At 42.6% G+C, this 22299-nt stretch overlaps 2 protein-coding genes across 2 annotated transcripts; one reads left to right on the top strand and one right to left on the bottom strand.

Moving 5' to 3' along the window:
- Positions 1-12670: 12670 nt before the first annotated feature.
- LOC108105137 (mitochondrial import inner membrane translocase subunit Tim17-B) lies at positions 12671-13410 on the bottom strand. The gene has a single exon (XM_017211570.2). The coding sequence runs from the start codon at positions 13298-13300 to the stop codon at positions 12767-12769; it is 534 nt and encodes a 177-aa protein (XP_017067059.2). The 5' UTR covers positions 13301-13410; the 3' UTR covers positions 12671-12766.
- A 6721-nt stretch (positions 13411-20131) lies between these two features.
- LOC108105129 (protein snail) lies at positions 20132-21751 on the top strand. Its single transcript, XM_017211561.2, has one exon. It carries the CDS (start codon positions 20270-20272, stop codon positions 21434-21436), a length of 1167 nt encoding a protein of 388 aa, XP_017067050.2. The 5' UTR covers positions 20132-20269; the 3' UTR covers positions 21437-21751.
- Positions 21752-22299: the final 548 nt, after the last annotated feature.

Genomic DNA, 22299 nt, shown 5'->3' with positions numbered 1-22299 from the left:
GCATCCTAGCGGTCATGCACACGTCCGGTTGATAGGTCAACGGATTTGTATGCCCAAATAGATTCAATGTATGTACCTGTCTTCAATGTGTTTGACAATAGGTAGTGTTCATGTCGCTGAAATCCAAAGCCCGGATTGTGATTCTTTCCATTTTGCATCTCGGCGAAAACGCGGTTTCCATAGTTGGTCATAACGATGGTATCTCGTCCACCTCTTTAGAATAATTTAAATTAAATACCCAATCCTATGTACCAATCTGCTTTTGGGTTTTCCTCAGAAGAAAAATTTTATTTTCAAGGTTAAAACTTTTATGTTTCTTAGGTCCCAATATTGTAATCCTAAAGTTTACTCAGAGAAAATCTCTGCCTTGCCAACACATGAATAAATTGGCTTGAAATTCACAAAAAAAGAAGAGGAAAACAGAATTTCAGCCACAAATTATTCAGATAAAAGTGCGTAAAGCGGCAGTTGTAGTAAAATTCATGAGTTGCGAAGTGCGTTGACTTTTTTCCGCAAGGAGACACGTCTCGGCCAGTGGATTTCGCCTCTTAAATAGATGATTACCATTTTGCAGGCTTTTGTTTTTCATCGCTTTATATTGCGGAAGAATTTCGACTATTTTGTAAATTAATCCGGGTATGGGCGATGACACTATTCAAGGATTTTCAGAGCACATTTTGAAAACAAAACGTTGAACCCGCCTTTGGTTTCGATTTCATTATGCGACCCATCGCCAGTTGGGGTAAACAACAAGAAAAGGAAAAACAACTCTCAGTCTTCTAATTGAGTTGGAAACTCTCTGGCAGATGAAGCTTATGTAAAATGCCAACACGTTCCCCTGCAAAAGCTGCACCGATCGCCACATCGATATGCAAATGATTGCCAAATTGTCGTAGTCAGAGATGCCAAAAATTGCAACCGAATTTTGGCCCAAAGTGGGTGCTACTGTCAGGGCTGAAGCCCTTTGAGCTGCAGGCCCAGAAAGCGGGTCACATCGGGTCTCCATCTACCGATTGCCAATCGATGCCAGCGGCACCCTGAAAGCAAAAGGTTCCGGCGAAGGCAGTGGATCATATACCCTTTTTAGATACTTATCCGGAAGTTTTTTAAATTAGAGATATTATTTTAAACAGATTTGTACTTTAAAAGAGTATTTGTAACCGATAAAAAGTAAATATGAAAAACCTCAAAAAATGAATTTCCGCTTTCATTAAATAATTTTATTTGATACTTTAAATTTTGAAATATTTTCTTTATTGCACTTTACTTAATGTCATAACAATTTTTAAAGTTTCCTAAACCCAAACAAAATTTGTATTGTACCTCAAAGTTAACCAATTTCTGTCAAAGATTCTTAATGCTTATCTTGCAGATCTGATGGTGCAAATCGTTTTTGAATGCCACAAACCGTGTTGCTGTCTGCTATTTTGGGCTGCTAACTGCGATTTCGATTGTCTGAGTGTTTGGTGTTGCTGCTAGTTGTCGGTTGTTGTTTGTTGCAAGTTGCTAGTTGCTTGTTTGCAGTTTGCACTTTGACTGTTAAGTTTTTTGAGTGCGGAGTTCAAGTACACTCAGTTTCTCGGTCTTGACAAATATTTGGCAATGTGTAATCAAATCGATGGCTTTTATCTCACTTGCCACCTTTTTGTTCTTTACTTTTCGGGAAAATCCATTCTAATTAGCCACAGTTGGTTTAGTATTTTATTTATTATAACCCATTAGAAGTAAAGTTGATAAATTTATATGTTCGATAACCTAGATGCTTGTTGTTTCTAGCCATTAAACAACATACATATCTTAGCAAGCCCTTAGCAATATCTTATTGGCAACTTTCCTTAAAGTTTTTTTTTGCTCTTGTCCCATCAGTAACATTTTTGTAGCTCTTGCCCCGTTTTGCATAATTACGACTTGGTTGGCTTAATAAATAAGAAAAGTTCACAATTTCCATTGGGCCACGCAGGCGTTGCTCTAACAAGCATAAAAAACGCATTTGCATATGCATTTGTGCGTGCGTGGGTGTTCCAGTTGTTGTTGCTTTTGTTGCTATTGCATTTGCTGCAGCAGCCGATGAATCACGCGTGATATTTCGCAGTTGCAGTTGCAGTCTGTGAACTATGGTCTACCTTTGCTGCCGTATTATTCTCTTATTTATTTGTGCCTCCCCCTTGCCACTCCCCCAGGCTAATGAAATGGACTTTGCACTCCGCCAACGGGTTGACATTTTCATTATGGAAACTCTTTTATTTTTCCTTGTTGTGTGGACATGTTTTCTCGCTCTCCCTCGATTGCCACCGGCGTCGCAAACAGCACTTCAAAAAATCTCTATATTTTAGTTTGTTTACCCATTCTTAAATCATTAAATCACCTTTAATTTTATTAATATATATAAATATCAAAAATGTTAAAAACAAACATGAAAATTGTTAAAGATTTAATATTACTTTTATAAAAAAAAATTATTTCAGTGTTTACTGGGAGGGTTAAGGGGCGTGGTCAGCTATGGCAGTCACTCAAGCGATTTTCAATGCGTTGACAGTTCAGGTTGTCAATCGTTTTGTGTTGTCTAGTGTAGGTGTTACAGTTGTTGACTTGGCTGTGCCTTGCGATTAAGCTGTGAAGTGCAATTGAAGGCATTTCAATTGTTGATTGTCAAGACCCCAAAACATTAGCATAGGCTGAACAAATTGTCCATGAGAATGCGCCGAACTGTCAGGGGACCATTTAGATTGGTAGAACAAACAAGGGACACTTGGTTTACTGTTTATTTACTTAATGCTCATAACAAACTTATTAAATATGGGGCTATGTTAAAGTAGATTTTAGATTAGTGTTTTTTTTTTAAAGTGTTTTAATTGCAATCGAAACACTATTATTACGTAGTCTTGCTAACTATTTAGTGATCACAAATCTTACATAACATTACATTACCTCTAGTATCCCCAGAAATAGCACACAAAAAAATGTCCAACATCAAATTTCAATTATCGCAATGGCAAAGAGAAGCTGTCGGAGGGTAACATTCGACGACCCCAAACCAGAAAAAATAAAAGAAAAGCAAGCCAACTTAAACAAGTGTCTCAAACCGAAGAGAAGCAGCCGGAAAAATGCAAATTCACTTCGGCGGGCGGCGGCAACTGAACACCTAAATGGCAACGAGCTGCGATTTTCACATGGGCAATTAATGTTTCAATAAACGATATTCTAGCAGCAACAAATTTGTAGCAACAGCAACTGTTGCTGCTGCAAGAGCAACATCAAATGTTGCTCCTGCCGCCGTTTCATGTTGCATCAACACCGAAAACACTCGCCGCGAATGGAAAATGTTATTGAAATTGGCTTTTTATGTTTATGAAAACGGCCAGCTGAACTGCTGGCAGTTTGGGGGAAATGAAAATCCCCCGCAGCCGCAGCTCGGATTCCCATTTCCATTCCGAATCCGATTTCCACTCTCGTTAATTACTGCCATTTTCCATCGTATTTATGCTCACGCCTCGCTCACGTTTTGGCCATCAGCGAACACTCGGCGAACATCGCGAACGCGTGCAGTGCGTGAAAATGTTTGCTAATTGCCCCGTTTATAGCCAATTTTCGCTACATTTGTGGGCGGCCAAACATGTAGAAGGGGTGGGATGGCGAAATCAAACACAAATTATGTTATTGTTCTAGTAAAATCCTGTTGCCAAGATTCCCCAGCGGAGACTTGGAGTTTTGTGGATTTGTGAATAGATTTTCCAAAGAAGGAAATATGATCTGGTATGTGTTTCTTTTGAAAAACTAGCAAGTTCTACATTAATACATTAAGTACATCAGTGCTTGCAATTATTGCTTTTTCAGTATAAAAACTTTTTATTAAAATGTCAGCTCTTGTGACCATGGGAAGCACACATTCCGCTGGCAACCCAAATTCTTTGGTTGCCTGCCTGCAGTTGGAAAATCTTCATGCACCGGCAGCAGTTTGTGGTGGATCACAATTAAGTTGTCTGCCCTTCCGAAGGCAACCTGTGTGATGGCGGCAAGGCTGCCGAAAAAAGCGCAACAATCTATAACTATTTATATGGCCCGCCGCATTCCAAGAGCTCCCAGAGCTCTCGGCCTGCCACATGCAAATCTGCAGTCCCTTTTGTGGGCCACAAACCGGCACTTAGCCTGGCTTTGATTTGAAGTTCGTGTCCCTATGCGAACTCTGGCAGACTGACAAACTGACTGGCTAACACCTTGGACCGCTCAAGTCGTTCCCCAGTTGCATTGGCACAGAGAGAGAAAAATTGTGTATTAATAGTTTTAATAAGTGTTATTTTCAGCAAGATTAAGTTTAAGAGTTTAAAAAAAAAATCTTCTAATGGTTTAAAAACAAAACTCCATAGCCTGCTTTTAGGCAAATAAATTAAAATGCAATTCATCTTTGAAACCTTCGCGTCTTATTAATTTATACATTTTCTTAAAGATATGTAGGTGTTTTTCTTTCCCTGTGCAGATCCCTCGGCTTGAGTGAGTGATTACAGTTGCTCGCCGGACGGTCGCTCCAACAGGTTACCCATGGGAAATCTTACAAGAGTCGGGGAGAGAAGCCCAATTACCTGGCTACAGGTCCAGGTTTCTGCTGCTGCCGCCGCTGCTGCTGCTGCTGATTTTGATTTTGAAATTTGAACTTGGGGCTAAAGGTAAAAATTGTTTGTCGAGTAATTGCCGCATAACGAGCTGCAGTCGAAGGCAGCTCTGGAGCTTTTTGCAAATGTCGAGAGACGAGCCTGCGGGCGAAAACAGAGAATCGGGTTGGCGTTGCACTTTGCTCTGGCTCCGGTTGTTGCACTTGCACTGAGATTAGTTTCATGTAGGAAGTTCATAAGCTTAAGATTTGTATAAATTTAATTGTAATATTAATAAGAACTTATTCTGGCATATATATTATATATTTAATCATCTTTTCATAGTAAATTCTATTAAAAAAAGGAAACATTCCTAAGAAAAGGATAAACCTATATCCTCAAGTTTTAATTGATTAAAATACTTTTTTTTTAGTGTTGTTGCTTTTGCAACTGCTGCTGCCCACAACCTTACGTGGTTACTAGTGCGTTAGAATGGACCAAGTTTTGTTGGTTGGTTTGAACTCCGATTCAGTTCGGTTTCGCTTTAGTGGCAACCAACGCCCCAACCGAAGTCGTGCAAATACCACAAACTGCAGCAAAAACCCATGATAGCCAGCGTCAGGTGCATTTCCATCAGCGATAATGCCATGTTGCTGTTGTAGCCGCCGCTGTTGCCTGTTGCAAGTTTTCCGCAATCGATGCAACAGCAACAGCAACAACAGCAGATATCGCAGTTGCAAGATCACCGAGAGTTGGCTTGGTTGGGCCAACAATTGTCTGAAATTTTCGTTTTCGACTTCGACTGTGTGAGGCATATTATTTGCACTTTATTATCACGTTAGCCAAATGAGCGAAACGTGCAGATCACCAAGGATTGCCGGCCAGGGAATCAATGGGGGCAGGGGAAACCCCCAACTTTGACCTTTCCAGGTGGGTGATAGATAAACCAGGGCTACCACTCGACGGCTCCCTCCGAAAATTCTTCGCTATTCCACTCTAATAAAGAGAATGGAGGCGGAGGTGCTGCCATGTGGGCGTGGCCGTTGCGAGGGCGTGTGCCATAATATCCCAAATAAACAAAAATATAAAAAAAACATTTGGCAACTGGAAAACGGAATCTGGTTATCTGGCCAAATCTCTTCGAGGCATTTCACATTAGTCTCAGCTCGGTTTCCACTGGCCAGAAGCGAATTTTTTGGTTTTCATTAATGCCGGTCAGTCATTTATTAGAGTTTCGATTTTATTTTCGGCATTTGGCATATAAATTACAATTATTTGGGTCGGTTGGGTCACCTGTGGGGGCAACAAATCGGTTTCAGATGGTCGTGCATAAACCGCCCCTGGACAGAGGTTACCTAATCTCTAGTCCACTTGTCGCTTAGAATTAAATCTACTAATGTGCCAAATAGATATCCAATTCCTTATTAATGATTTAAAATTAATTTATAATTTTAAAAGTCTTAAATTTAACAAAGTGAATTTTTTACTTTAGACCGTAATGTTTTCTTTACAAAAAATGTTTCAATAAAATGAATATGAATTTCGTTATGTAAGTTTATTTCCAGCAGACTATAGGGGATTTCCTGGCTGTCAGCTGTGACCTCGCTTCACCCGCAAATTTTCCCACCGACCGACGGAGGATTTTCCGCCCGCATCAGCTGTTGCCCACCCACACAGACACACTGGCGGCACATTCCCTCACGCAATGGGATTTTTGCCATAGCAACCGAGTCCATCAATCATTATATTTGTCCCTGAAATCAAACGCAAAAAGCATCCTGTTGAACCGGCGAACAGCAAAAGGACGAAGGCGACATTTCCGGTTGCACATTCCGAAGAGCGAGATGGCCTGAGAGTGCCGAACGAGAGTGAAAACAAGGTCAGGGTAAAATATTACAGAAGGACCCTGAGACTCATCCAATAATGCAAAAAGAACTCATCGAGAGAGAGCGCGAACGAGAGCGCGCGCAGCTGCTGTTGTTATGGTAACAAGGGTTGAACGCTCCCATCTCTCACTCTCTCGAGTCCTGGCCTGGAATTTCCTGCATCCTGTTTTTCCTGTTCGCCTGGTCGACGAAGGCGCCAAAATTCAACATTTTCACTTGTGTGCGTGTTTCGCAGGAATTTTTTCAAAACTAAATATACAATTTTGGTGCGGGCGTACAGTTTGAAGGACATCCCGGTTGAGTGGTGGATTTGGAGTTGCTCACTTGAGCATCAGCAGCCCTCCAGTCAGACAACCACCCACTCCACTCCGCCGGAAACTGACTCCTTTGGATAATCCTATTTGCCACCTTTTTTCTCATTTTTTTGCCTTCGCCTCAAATAAATGTTAGCTGGGATTTAAATTTTATATATTTTTTATAGAGAAGATTGGCTCAAGTGCGCGACATAGCGTAGATTTTACTTCTCAAATGTAACCGGCGATCAGAAATGTTCGCAAGGATTAACCGTTCGGGTGGACCACTGAACTTTTCCCACTCACTGTGCCACCCCCATTTCTCTATCGCCGCACACAAGCGCAGCACACATCACATTATCACAGCGACACGCATTTTAGGCTAACAGGCAACCAAAACAGCCAACAGCATCACGCATACTAAACTAACGGTGGAATGTATCAGCCTGGTATTCCCACCCCCTCGATATACACCCACTAACCACCGAATGTTCCCGAAAAAAATGGGTACACACTTTCTCTATACGCACGCGGAAATATTCAACTAATGCCTAAGTAGGGGAGTAACCCTGAGATGGTAGTATATGGGGCCGTGGCACTCCAATAACACACACACAGATACGCAACAGGGATACGAGTGCGGATGGTGTAGAAAGCGAAACAGAAGCGCAGGATCCCAGAGGAGGCGAATGCGCATATTCCCGATTTCGATGATTTAATGGGGTGTGAGGTAGTCGACAAGGTTTTACCACTTTATTGGGCTATTGTTCAGAAAAACAGTTGTAAATAGCATAGCTGGTTTCCCAAGAAAAACTTTAAAACTATGTTCAGTAAACTTTAAAGGATTAAGTTTAAGAATGGTCATCATTTTAGAGTAGTACCATTTTAGAGTAGTATCATTTAGAGTAGTACTGTACCATCATACTCTGTCTTGCCCCACGGTATTAACTATGAATTGGAACCTCCAGCTGTCATAATTTCTGCTAGGTGGGTGGACGTGTGAGAATCGCTCCAAAGGGGAGAGGGGGATACAGAGATTTTCACCGATTGAAAGAGAGACAGTGCATCTCCGGCTCCGACTCCGCTCGTCAACTATTAGCTAACGGGCACCCAGAAAGTTCGCGGTTCCCCAGCTTCTCACCATTACGTCACGCATTTTCCGCAGGGTGTCATTGATTTTCACACGCCTCTTGGGAAATGATAAGAATGCCAAAAGTTCCAGGCCAACATAAGCGTGCGCAGTTGGCTGCTGGCTTATATATCCTTGGAATGTTTGGCATCCTCGGCATCCTTGGAATCCTTGGTATCCCGATGTTGGGGTAGGTTATAACTAAGCTCCGCTCCTGTTCCCTGCATACTGTACACCATCGATCGATGGAATTTTCTTTATACGCTCGCTGATAAGAGTGCGTGGGAAAAGTTGCCAAGGTTATGAGAGGGTGGGTGTGACTGGGAGAGTTAATAAAAAGGAAAAAAGTTTCGGGCTGATAAGGAGGAGCTGATTAGGTGGAGTGCCACTTGAGATATGCTAAAGTGCAGATTGGGGATTATTTAACAAGTAACGTGACTAATCTAATCGTAACTAATTTAATTGTAACAGAAAGCAAATAGCTATTTGAATTAATAAAATCATAATAATTAATCCCAAATTATTACACAATTATATTATTGATATCATAAAGAGAATTGCAAGTAAATTCAAATCATCAAATAAGTAAAAATTGACTTGGTTTTAGGCTCGATGCAAGAAGACATAAGTGGGAAAATGTAACTGATCTAGGAACTCAAAAGGTAAGTAAGCCGAATGAAAGTAGCTCATCCTCTCCCAGTAAACGACGCATCTCCGAATCTAGATAGAAAGAGGCCATCCATCTGCGGCGTGGCACTTTCTAAAGGGAATCTGCGGATGCCTGGATGAACCTGATATGCCCGCTTATGACATTAAATCCGTTACAAACTCGTGAACCGACTGACTCTGGAATTGTTTAGTAGTAGAAGTGGAGAAAAGTCGGCAACCTGGCCAGAGAGTTCGTGATGTGGCATCAACAGTTTGTCATTAAACATTTCGACAATAATTTGCTTTGTGCTCGCATTTATATATATAAGTACTTCTCCTTTGATTCGACTTCCCGAATTGTAACAGTAGACGACGACCTGGACCTGGAGTCGCAGTCTGAAATTGTTATGGCAGGTAATTTACATAAAAGATAAGTGGGTCCATGCAGCACACTGCACAATTATTATGGGACCTGTCTATTGTGCGGATAGTTGGGGAGACTCTGACTTGGACTCTAAACCGAAAGCCCCAACCACGATCTCGCCTCCCCCTTTGTTATTGTAAACAGATATGTGCTGCCTTTTTGTTTTCTGTCCGGGAATGCTACCAGTGACTTCCTAAAGGCATTAAAGGTATCAAGACTTGTCGCTGCCCGCCTTGTTATGCAAATCCCGCTCAGGTTGCGTATACGACGTGTGTAGCCATAAGGTAGCGGCTGTGTCGGGTAAATGTGTGAACCACAGTCTACTCAGTCTAGAACCTAAATGAACACCCAACTTTTCGATAGACAATAACCCGGCAGCCCTGACCCGCTTAGTTAGCGTTATCGACATCGTCGCTCCTTCGCTCGTCGTTCGCCAATAAAACAAATTAAAGTCAACAATTGACGGCGGTTAGGACCTGAAGCTACTCGCCTTGAAAAAAAGCCGCAGCCACAATGGATTTCTGGCCGATACCGCTTGCCTGACTCTGAGTCCAAAAGCCCCGACTTGCTGTCTTATCAGACGCCCGAAATCGATGGCGCGACCATTTGGCAATAATATTTTCGTACTTAGTAACTGCAATTGTTTGCCCGCAGTTGCACTTTTCCACAGCATTTACAGCCTTTTCTGTTGCATTTTCCATTGCATTTGCATTCTGCGTTGCTTTGCCTTCGATTCTGCGTTCCGTTGGCCGCGTTTAATTTGGCCTAATGTCTTGAAAAAGCGCAAAGTTGAGCCCTTGGCGGCAGTCCAGGCCAAGCAAAGCCAAAAGGAGTTGTGGCAAACAAATCACCTAATGAGGGAATGGGAAAACATAACTGATTTATCAAGGAAATTATATAACAAGAAAGGTATCTAAAGGAGTGCCAATATCAATGAAAATGTATAAAAACTTATGGTGATGGTTTCCGTCCAAGATGGCTTTTTCTTATAAGAAGACTGCGTAATTTACTTGATTCAAGTCACCTTCATCTGGGTCAGTACACCGCATACTCCACTTTCGATTCGCTGGGAACTCCAATCCTAACCTACCACATCGTCATTGCTTTTCTTCAGGGCTCGTCAGTAAATTCCAAGAAATTGTTTGACAATGCAAAAGTTTTTATTTAAGTCTTATCACCTGAACCTTTCAGACAGATTTCAAAGAATTTTGATTTGCATTCCCTTTCTTCGAGAAAAAGTGTAAACAGGGCTGTTTTAATGAATCCGTAATGCATTTTTGGGATAAGGTCAAAGCTGATGGTGGAGTACGGATTTCAGATCACGTAGCCCTCGATGGATGCAGTTTTCCCCAAAGACAACGAAGAATTTTCGGCAGCTGCTCTGGACGATGATTTCATCAATTTCATCAGCCGAAAACATGCAAATGGATCGCATGCATAGTAAGCGGCAGTTGAAAATTGAAAACGATTATCGATGCGGTTGAAATAATGCAAATGGAATTGGACAATCCGTAGATCATGCCATGTCGAAAAGAGTCATTGCCTTGCAAACTATTGCAGTGCACACATTTTGGTGTGCCTAAACTTACCGTTTATGTCCCTGAGTTTGGGTGCAATGCTCTAGGATTTGGAGAAGGAAATTTATAAAAGATACAGCTTAAAGAAAGTTTTATATTGTTGAGTATTTTATCTTGAGAAAATATTGATCATAATTGATAATAATATTTCTTAATGGTTTGGACTAGTTGAAAAGAATACGTAACAGTAGATAAAATTAATATTTTTATTACAATAAATATTGTATATAACGTTTATGTAAAACATTACAAAAGACGATAATGTAAGCATAAAGTGTTATTTTATTTTAGTTTTTTAACTAAGATAAATATTTAAATATTTTTTATGAATTATCGCTTTGTTATTGTTAACCTAAAATTGTTCTGTGTAGCACCCTTGAACTTTTGTGAACTGAGTTTTCTGGGGGCTGGAGCCTAATTTATGCACCTAGCAGTAGCTTTTTAGGAATTCTAAAATCAAGTCGCGTAATAAATGCATTGGTCTGCCTGCAGACTTGTCCCAGTCCCACTCGAAATGTGTGTCATATATGCATGAGATTTTTGGCGCCTGATTTCTGGAATACGAATTTCAACTAACACTCCAACGAAATGCAAATCCTCTAATGCAGAGAGCTTGAAAGGTGCCAGTAAGTCGGAAAAATGCCTTTAATGCGCCTTAAATGAATTCGACAGAGGTTCAACGTTTGACATTGACATGTGCCAAGGCTTGCTACGGATAAACATTTCTGAGGCTATATAAAAATGCTATCAGGAATTATACGCATAAAGCGATACACAGGAAAGAAAATTTTTGGATTATAATAATTTTCTAAATATAAAAGTTATAGTTAAATACTAGGGTTTTTTGTATGTACTTGCTTAACTTGTGAGGTATTTACAATATTTTTCCAACTTCAATCTTTATTTTAAATCTCAAACAAATGGCATGCGTTTAGCGCCATGCGGGCGCAGCATGCGCAAAGTCCTCCATTTGGCTTGATTTCTCGCATTGAGGTGTTTTGTTGGCCAACGCCAAACATGTGCTGGCCACATGCCCCGTTTCAATACCAATCTCAAGCCTGTCCAGGCGAAGGTGTGAACTATTTGAGGGGACCTGGTCCGGAGCCTTATCTACACATAGAAAAAATCTTGCTGAAAATATCTCTCACCTCAGCTCTACCTTCGACTTCGCTGGGCTCTCCGTTTTCCCATGAGGGAGTTCTCATGGCCCTCTCACACATGGCGAAACTCCAACTGCGGAGCTGGGAAAACAAACAGGACTGGCCACACATGTGAGAACAGACCGGACCGGAGCACGTACTATGCGTAGGTGCGAGTCCTTGGATTACCAGCTATGCAGTTCCCACACATCCTGGCCGGGCCACATGATGGTCTTGCTGTGCTTTTCCCGTAGCGCCAGGCGTGTCCAAATGTTTTCTTGCGGAATTCCTCAAGGCAGAAAATCTCACAGACGTTACTAGGAGTCGGCGCTCGCGGAAAAAAACACACGAGCCAAAGTTACATATGTTGCTTTGTCCATCTATTCAAAAAATTTCCATGTCGGCCCAAAAGGGATTCCCTTGAAGGCGGCGTTTTCCCACGATTTTATAACTGGGCTCGACTTCCAATATTCCCATCGTGTTGAGTTCTCCATATGTGAAATGGGAAATCGCCGTTGCCCTTGGTTTTTTGGCTTGCAGGGGAAAATTCTGATTCGAGAACGCTCGAGATTTTCCGGCTGAGAGCGGGACATGTGGCCAGTAGCCAGTGCCGCTCAGCACCGACTAATGGCCAGGAACACCGCGGTCATTTCGAGTGGACAGGTTGTAAAGAGACCACACCCTCTGCCTCCGGACACTTGACTTTATGCGCCGGCGCAGCACCGCCAGGTAGTCAGTCTGAACAGGTAAACATTTGCCAATATCTCACGCTGACCTATGACACGCGTCAGGTGGTTTTGTCGTGGATTCCGGCAAGTGTGAAACAACCTACTACCTGTTGAGACAATCTTGAATATGAAAAGGCCACAAACCGTGTCAAATGGGAAACGATAAGTAGACATCTTTAACAAAGATTGGTCCATTACCTAGGATTGGTTTTCTTTGATAAACACCACAGATCAATGAATGATATTTCAATTATTGTGCGTTTCAAATTAATAATTTATTTTTTAGGATTATTCAGATGAATGAAGCATTAAATAGATATTAAACTGGGTTCTGGCCAGGGAACAATAACGGAAATTTAGCTTGTAACATTTGCCTGCTGACCAACGGGGAATCCGTAGCCTGATGAGGAATCCAAGTCGCCATATCCTCCGGGTGTGTCTATAATGTTTGGCGGGGCAGGGTTTCGAAACTGATCTGCCGAGAGACGGGTGAATAGAATGCCCACACCCTCGATCATAGAGAGTAGTACTCCTCCGATAATTGCACTTCCTGCCATGGCGGCCATTCCATTGCGTGAGGCTAAAACTCCTCCGGTAACTGCACCGCTCACGATCGAATTCCAGGGATCTTCCTTCTGGCGCAGATGAACCAGACTGCAGTCCACAATACTGAACACTGCTCCCCAGGCAGCAAAACTCCCGGCAATCACGGGCGATCTGGCCTTCATTGCCGCTACGCTTCCGGCAATCCTTCGACCTATACCCTGAGGTGCATTCCGGAATCCCTTCAGGCCCTGAAAGACTCCGCCTCCAATGGAACCCATGGCAAAGGCTCCTCCGCAATCGTCGACGATGCGATGGGGGCAGGGCTCCCGTGAGTACTCCTCCATCCTCCCTCTTTTCCGTAGGAGTTTCTACCTGAGGCCTACAAATTGTTTAATTTTTAGACTATGCCCTAATATTAGATTATTTCTGACCTTAGATTCTTAAAATGTATCTGGGATAAGAAAATGTCTAACATTCAGGGAGTGCGAAGTGACTGGTACGACAAAGCCTACTGAAGCTCGAAAGATAAGGAGAAATGCCATCTATTGCCATCTTCTACTAAAATTTAGGATTAATACCACTTCATGTAAGCAAATGATTCATAGTTTTACTCTAATACTTTTTATTAACTATATACTCGTTTTGACGAATATTTCAATTGGACTTTAAACGGGCTTTAGCTATGTGAACAGCCATTTCGAACTGCAGGTTGTAAGTAAGAAGTACTTGGTTTTCATTTGTGCCCCTCCAGACACCCATTAGCATATAGAACCAAAGTCAGAGCAAACAGAGTCGCACGTGGATCGGGGATCTTTTGCCCTGAAGCTCGACGGCACAAAAAGGTTAAATAGCACAAATGTCGGACCGTAGTTAACCATAAAATTTACTGCCGCAGCTGGACAACTTCGGATCGAGGATGGGGAGTGGACGGTGGGATTGGGATGGGGGGCCTTTCCAAAGACGCAATTCGTACAAAGGTAGACGGTGGGAAACGGAAACAATGAGACCGATTGTCATCGAGCGATAAAACCAAGCCGAACCAAAACCAAAACCAAACCAGAACCAGACCCAATACCATTTTATAATACATGTTCCAGAAAGGGAAGCTTGCGATTGCATGCATAATTATCACGCAAGCATAATCGAAATTTTGAAACTGCCGCAACTGTGTTTGCTTAGCTCGGAAAGGGGGGAGTCTTCGGGCCCTCGATGAATATCTCCGCATAACAAGGTGTCAGACAGCGGTGACAAATGAAAGTGAAACCCCGATCGAAACTGAAATCGATGAGCAGACATATATATGGAAGAGGGAATGGGGACGGTGACGGGGACACCTGGACACACACGAAGCGCCAGGCCATTGTTCCAGGACAACTCTCGTCAACTTGACATGTAAATCGTTAGAACGTGTTGCACTCGATTGATTGCTCTCACTCCCGAGAATATTATCTGAGATCATTTGTCAGGAAATGGCCGCAGGATAAGGCCTTCTATAATTTGTAATTGGAAATAGTGGGCATATTGTTAGATTTCCAGTGAAATCTTCATTTCCACGTTAATTGTTGTCGCTTATAAATGATTGTGTTGGGATTAGATTGATTTGGTGTTAATGTGGGCACATTATGCGAGTGCCCTGAAAGGATTGGCCATTCCTGCGAAGGACGCGAAATGGTCAGGGGTTTCCCACGAACTCGGGAGTTTCTTACCGGATATTTTCCCGGGAAATCACAGGCCAACTGGTATCTCCAATGTGAGAATGGGGAGGGATTGGCTTCGTAGCTTATCTACGGCATGTTATCTATCTTTATATTAAGGTAAAGACCAAAGATTGGATTTCCTATTTGCATTTCAACAGTATAGATTAAATACACAGTAATAACCGGAAAATATTCATATTGAGCAGATGAAGGCAAGCGATACAAATTATTATTCCACTTTCCATCTTCCGATCGCAATTACTCCGTTAGACCAGTGTTTGGGCAGCTGTGATGCAACCTTCTATATCTTTAGGAATATGCATCTGCATAACCGCTGACAAAGGAATCGAGAACGGAACTCATTTGCCCGACTCGAGGAGAATCCCTGCACATGCCAAAACGCTAGCGGAGAACAAAGGGGCGAAACAATTGCGGTTGCATTACCCCAGAAGTCCAATTCAAATTCCGACAGCCTCCAGCCGGGCAATGAAATCCAAAATTCGGAATCAAAGGGCAGGCCAGGAGTCGACAAAGGATGTGGCTCAGGTAGGACGCAGGGGCCTGCCGCCAAAATAAATGCTGAAAAATCTCGAACGGTGCACTATTGTTGTGTCCTGAGCCCCGACTGTGATTACTGGTATTCCGATGACGATCATAAATGCGATTCTTTCAAACACTTAAAGAAATGGATTGGTACATTAAGGAAAATTTATACATTTTTAAAGATATTTTTAAAAAATTAAAATAGTGCAAAATACATTATTAAAAACGATTCTATAACTTTTTATTTGCATATTTTCGGATTTTGTTATAAAGATAGCACGTTGTAATGATTCGAGTTTTATTTTTAGATCTATAGTATTAAAAATATTCAAGAAAGCATTAATAAATAGTATGCTCTCATTAACTTGTCGCAATCGTTCCCATATTTCTCGATGTGTATTTAATAAATTCCCCTCCTCAGCACTCGCCATTGTACGCCCGCAGATGCAAGTCAACGTCCGAATCGAGTCTCGTTTTTTTGGGCTGAGGGCAAACAGATGCACGTCTTGCCAAAAACCTTAAAATGAAAACAGAAAATCAGAAAACCCAAGCCAAAGGCCCAAGACGAAGACGCGCCAAAGGAGAAGAATCCAGGGCTGAGCTGCAGCTGTCAATGCCAAGCCACCAACGCGCCACCCTCGAGTTGACATTATTTCCAGCACCGATTTGTGATTCCTGATTTCCGAATGCTCCTGCCTGCCTACAGGCGCAGATGCGATGTCCTTTGGGTTTCCTCAGCCGCATTGTTGTTGGCCGTTCACCCGTCCGCCCGGTGCAATGATTTTTTCGTTAACGGCTCCTTGACTGCTTTACGTTTGTGTGGGTTTTTTTTGCAGGCTCTGTCCAAGCAGCATCCTTCTTAGCTCAAAAGTCCTGCCAAAAAGGTGTTGGAAATCCTGTTAATAGGGGAGTTTCTCTTGCCTGACCTCGCATAACTTGGTGTGCGGCTGGGGGAGGGAGGAGCTATGACCAGTATATCAAGGATTAGGGATATAGTAGAAGGACTTTTTTAGATTCGGAGCCTTTTGCACCTGGAAGATCTAACCTTTTTCCTTTTTACACTAAGTGAAGTTCAAAATTTAAAAGTTTTTCGGATATTTATTAAACAATTAAACAAGCAATTTAATAATTAACACACAGAAAATAAGGTTGCTCAAACCAAAAATTTTGTGCCTTTCTTTCGGAAGCATTTCCGCACGGAAATCACTTTCATTCGTAAATAATCACCTTCAACCCCTGCTGTCAGACAAAAAACTCTCCCTTTTTATGTAGGCCATAATCACCGCAACAGAATTAAATAATATTTACACACTTCATTTAGGAGACACGTGTAATAGGCTAAACAGAGTGTTTAGCGTGGCCAACAAGCAGGACACACGCGATGTCCCCTAATCAGCTTAGTCGTTGCAGGATAATGGAAAGTTGGGGGCGACGATGACGACAGGACGCTGACAACAGAACTCGTAATGCCGGCACTACATTGACAGGATAACGAACCGTGAATAGGCGCGAAACCTGCCAGGGACCTAAAAAACGGAATTCAAGGGGGAATCGAGCTGAAAGTCAAGGCAGCTGCCACAAGTGTAGGACTTGCGACAATAGAGCTTGCTGCTCGGATAGTTTTTGGGGTCTGTCTGGATTTTCAGACCCATCGGGGTCGGGGGTCATTCACAATTTGGCGCGAACAATGGGTCACAGGTAGCGATGGAACCCGCACATAATCGCCGCCAGATACGGCCAGGTGATCCAACTTTTTGATTTCTTCTGGCTAAAGGACATTGATACGCCGGCTTCATCATCGAAGGATTCCGGGAAGCAATTCCTTTCGCTGGCTTTTCAAAACATTTACTCCAATGTTCGTCCCTTTGTGTCGCGAACCTATTGATTGTGCAATGCACCCGGTCCACACACATACACAGCCCGTGGCAGTGATTTTCCCTGCTTCTCCGATCTTCGATTTATGGATCGCAGCTCCTTTGTTCCGTGCCAAAAAGAAAAAGAGCCTGACCTGGGGGTAGTAGAGTAATCAACAATTCATTGTCAACGAGATCACACATCGTATATCTTGGGCCATAGTTTGTTTTCCTTGGTGGTATCCTTAATGTACATTCCTTTCTTTTCCTTTCTCTTTTTTTCCTCTATTTTTTTTTGCAAAAGGTGCACCAGGCCAGGTGAGCCAAAGATACTGTTAGGTTATGATGGAACTATTTGATTCTTGGAGAGTGGGGGTTCAAAAAGCAACCCAGACTTGAAAGCTGGAAAAACAGTTAAAGGTATCTTGAAGAAAAAAACCCAAAAACTATCTGATATACTAATCTTTTATTTCGTATAATAGTCCTTATAAAACGTATATCATTAAAATAATAAATAAAACAAGGCAGCATAGCGATACAGATATATTATATGTAAGATTTTAATTTATTTGTAATTTAATGTGTTCCAAATCTTTATTTTCCACATTTTCTTCTACATTTTATTTTCTCTATCATTCCTCTCTTCTTGAGTTTTCTTTTCCCTCTCTTCGATCCAATTCTTTTTGCAATACGATTTAGCCTGGCTCCTCTTCCAACAATGCCAACTAAACTCTGCAGAATCTTGTGTTCCCTCTTTATTGTTAGCTATAACAAATGAGCCAGGACAAGGTGCAAAAATGGGACGGGCCCATTGTCAGCGAAATTCAACAAAAACAACAAGGCACAGGGAAAATTGAGAAACAGTTGAGCACCTGCAGAAATCCCAAACGAGTCGGGGAAAAAAGTATGAGTACCGAAAGGGTTTTCCCCCAATGTTGAGTTAATGAATGAAGTGGAAAATACTTGCTCGGCAATCATCTACGTAATGCTAATGAGCGGACCAGCCCAACCAGGGATTTTTGCAAGTCAGGTACTTCAGCGGATATGTGGGCGACAAGTGCGGATTTTCCCGCGGAATGAATGAGAACCGCGGGGTTATCCGCGGTGTCCTGCTGGCAATTCCGCGGCCAAGGATTTTGACGCGGTGATCATTAGGTAGATGTATGCCTGGATGTGTCATGGCGGTTAGTTAGGCGGAATTACACACGTAATAACCGAGGTATCCGGGATGACCCACCAGGTAGGATATAGGACATGTAGAAAACCCCCATCATGTTTTCCCACTCGTCGGTTGTTTTGCTTGAGTTTCGCTGACTGCGTAATTGGATAAGCTGGGAAATTACTTTAAATCCAGCTCTGATCCACATCCGGAGAGTGGTCGAAGGGAAATCCGTCGTAGGGAAATACAAAATGGAAATGCGGCTGGGTTATTGGCTCGACATTTCCCAATTTCCCTCACGCCATTGGTCGCAGGATCGCGGGGAATTGGAATTCCGCGTTGGAATTTTTTGTCACCTCTTGGGTTTATCAAAACTTTTGGGTTTGCTACGGATTTTTTCCAATTTTACCATTGCGCCTGGTTTTTTTTTGATGGACTGGGAAATCGGACTTGGCTATGCGGGCTTGTCTGTTTTTCCGGGCACGAAGTCTGCATGTCAGCCTCTATGCGGGAGTGGGAGTTAGGAAAGTTTCCCAGCGATAGTTGGAGGGGTGGCGAAAAAGTCTGGAGGTGCACGGTGGGAAGTTGTGTGTGCGTTATGAGGCAACGAGTCAAAGATCAGGGAAGATAAAAGCAAGGATGGTGGGAAATGACCAGGATTCAGTTAGATCCAGCTGGATAGATGGATATTTAGGGTAGCTTTATTTAATATGCTTTAACTATATTAGACTTTAAGTTCAATTTGTATAAAATTAAAAGCTTTATTTATTTCATTACTTAGTTTTATCATTAATTAATATATGCTTAATACTACTTACTATACTATAACTAGACTTTCTTTTAACTAATTTGTTAAACGAATGGAATGATTAATAAAAACAGTGAAAATTATTATTAATAAAAAAGATAATTATTGCCTCTGGTTTTTATTAAAATATAATACAAATAACAATTTTTACATTTTTTTAATTTATGATGGTGGCAGTTATAACTTAAAAAAGCATTTGATTAGTACTTGGCACATGTAATGGGCTCTTCATGTTTTACAAGGAAATCTATAAAATGTTTACAGTTTTCCAAAAGTCGTGGGAACAGGAAAATCCCAAAGACCCAAGGTAAGCTCAAAGGAGGCTTGGCGGAGCTGACAGATAACATCAGCTCCTTTTTGGTTATATAATGATGGCTTCTATGTCCCCGGGTAATCTTTACCGAACTCCAGCCAATGAGCCACTGGAGATGATCCATAAGTCAGCGTAGAGTGCACCCTAGAGTTGACACTTGGTGTTCGAATTCGGCTCATTATCAGAGTTATTTTTGGAACACCTCTCTGCGAAGGTGTCAGTTTTGTCAGTGCGTGTCGCTCAGGTTCAACTCCCCCCAAAAACGGAATTTAGAGCCCCGGCAGATGTACTCGAAGCACTCGAGCTAAGTGCAGAAAACCACCCCAAAAACTCATACTAGGAGTCCAATTTGACTCGTGCTTAAAAATAGAAAATTACTTAGGGTGATGCATAGGTGTAGGGAAGTGATAGTGTAACTTGCATTTCGGAGTCTCCTGACCTGCAGGAGTTATTACGGGTGGGTTGCGGACATGCCGGGGAAATTGGAGAGCCAGCTCTGGCTGTCATAACTTATAGGGGGATCCTTATTCCTGGGAGGGTGCGCCTGCGCCTGGTCTTCCTAAAAGAGAAGTAGAAAATCTCCAGAGAGAGAGAGCAGGTAGAGGGAAGTAAGGGAAATACGCAATAAGGGTATGGGAAAAGTACTATTGTTGTTGTTGCTAGGTAGCGACGCACACGTGTGAGTATTTTTTTGTTTTGAAGAAGAACCACCACCAAATGGTGGCAGCGACGTTGGCAGAGGCGCAGAGTTCCGGGTATAAAAGAGCGTGCTTGACGGTCGACCTGTCACAGCCACCTCAGCTCTCGTTGAGAACGCAACCACCGCTCTATATCTCGATCCCGAACTATATAAATCGCCCCTCGGACGAACACGCACGATCTCTCGATATATCGATCTCGATCTGTACCGGAAATTAAAACTTAATCGCACACTTTAAAAATGGCCGCCAACTACAAGAGTTGCCCGCTGAAGAAGCGCCCAATTGTCTTCGTGGAGGAGCGTCTGCCGCAAACGGAGGCCTTGGCTCTGACCAAGGACTCGCTGTTTTCCGAAGATCAGCCGCAGGATCTCTCTTTGAAGAGATGTCGCGAAGAGGAGACTCAGGATTACCAGCAGCCCGAACCGAAACGTGACTATGTGTTGAATCTCTCCAAGACACCGGAAAGGATCTCTAACTCAAACTCCTGCCTGCTGTCGCCGCCAGCTGAATCTCAGGATTACCAGCCCACCGACATCCATATGCGTGGACTCACCGCAGGAACTACGGGTTATACCACTGTTAGCCCCGCCACGGTTAATCCCTTCCAGTCCGCCTTTGTGATGGCTGCCGGATGCAATCCCATCTCTGCTCTGTGGAGCAGCTATCAGCCCCATTTGGCTGCCTTTCCCTCGCCAGCCAGCTCATTGGCATCACCTCAGTCGGTCTACAGCTACCAGCACATGACACCGCCCTCCAGCCCAGGATCCGATGTTGAAACCGGCTCCGAACCAGAGGATCTGTCCGTGAGGAATGACATCCCACTGCCGGCTCTGTTCCATCTCTTTGATGAGGCCAAGTCCAGCAGTAGCGGTGCTAGTGTAAGCAGCTCATCCGGATATTCCTACACTCCGGCCATGAATGCCTCGTCTACGAATGTTGCTGCAAACCATGCCAAGAACTATCGCTTCAAGTGCGACGAATGCCAGAAGATGTACTCCACCTCGATGGGCCTGTCCAAGCATCGCCAGTTCCACTGCCCAGCTGCCGAGTGCAACCAGGAGAAGAAGACGCACTCTTGCGAGGAGTGTGGCAAGCTGTACACCACCATTGGAGCTCTGAAGATGCACATTCGCACCCACACTCTGCCCTGCAAGTGCCCCATCTGTGGCAAGGCCTTCTCCCGACCATGGTTGCTCCAGGGACACATCCGCACCCATACAGGGGAGAAGCCATTCCAGTGCAACGACTGCCCACGATCATTTGCCGACCGCTCGAACCTGCGAGCCCATCAGCAGACCCACGTGGACGTCAAGAAGTACGCCTGCCAGGTGTGCCACAAATCCTTCTCGAGGATGTCGCTCCTGAACAAGCACTCCAGCTCCAACTGCACTATCACCATTGCGTAGGATTCTCAAATCTAGAATCCTTTGGCAAGACTTAACATACAAATCCTCACATTCCGCTGGCGAAGACCAAACAAACAGACAATAATTAAGATTAGCTTGTACTAAGTCGATTCGGTTTTGGTGCTATTATTAATATATTTATTTCAGTTCTAGTACTCATAGCCTAAGTTCATGTACATTCCTTCATTGTCGCAGCATTTGACCAAATTTATTCATTTAATTATTATTCTAATTTATATATTCTCAATATTGTTAGGACAACTGTTGTTAAGATTATTTCTAGTTTTAAGATAATGAATATTTTTATAAAATAAAACAAACAAAATCAGAAAAGAAATTTTTATGGTTCTTTTACTTCTAAAAGTTTTGAAAACTTTTCTTCCAGGAAAAAGTTATAAAATGCCCCTTAGGGCTAAGTAAGAGGATAATATATATCCCTAAATCTTCTACAGAATGTAAAGTTTATTTCATAAAAGATCATGAAATATAACAAATTCAAATAGTTGAACCAAATTCTAAACTATTCTTGCAATAGTTGCTAAGGGCATAAAAATATACAATAATTAACAGGAAACCAAACATCCGCACATTGGAGCCCCTTCTCATATTTTGTGACAATTTCCGCAAAACCCTCTCGGAAAACAGAAATCACAACAATAGCAATATCGAATTCTCGGAGAAAACACCTTTGGCATGTGCAAACAGGGAACCGATTTGTCATACACTTTCCATTTCGGGGACTTCCTTTCAACCCGCCCCCAGTAATAATATTCCATCAATCCATATCAGACAGAGTTTTGCACCTTTCGCCAATGCAAATATTTAATTAGCTGACACCGCAGACGCTCCACGTTTTCTTTTCT

This window comes from Drosophila eugracilis, unplaced genomic scaffold, assembly GCF_018153835.1.
Source record: "Drosophila eugracilis isolate 14026-0451.02 unplaced genomic scaffold, ASM1815383v1 contig_423, whole genome shotgun sequence".
NCBI classification, from domain to species: Eukaryota; Metazoa; Arthropoda; class Insecta; order Diptera; family Drosophilidae; genus Drosophila; species Drosophila eugracilis.
This window is presented reverse-complemented; position numbering and strand designations above follow the sequence as displayed.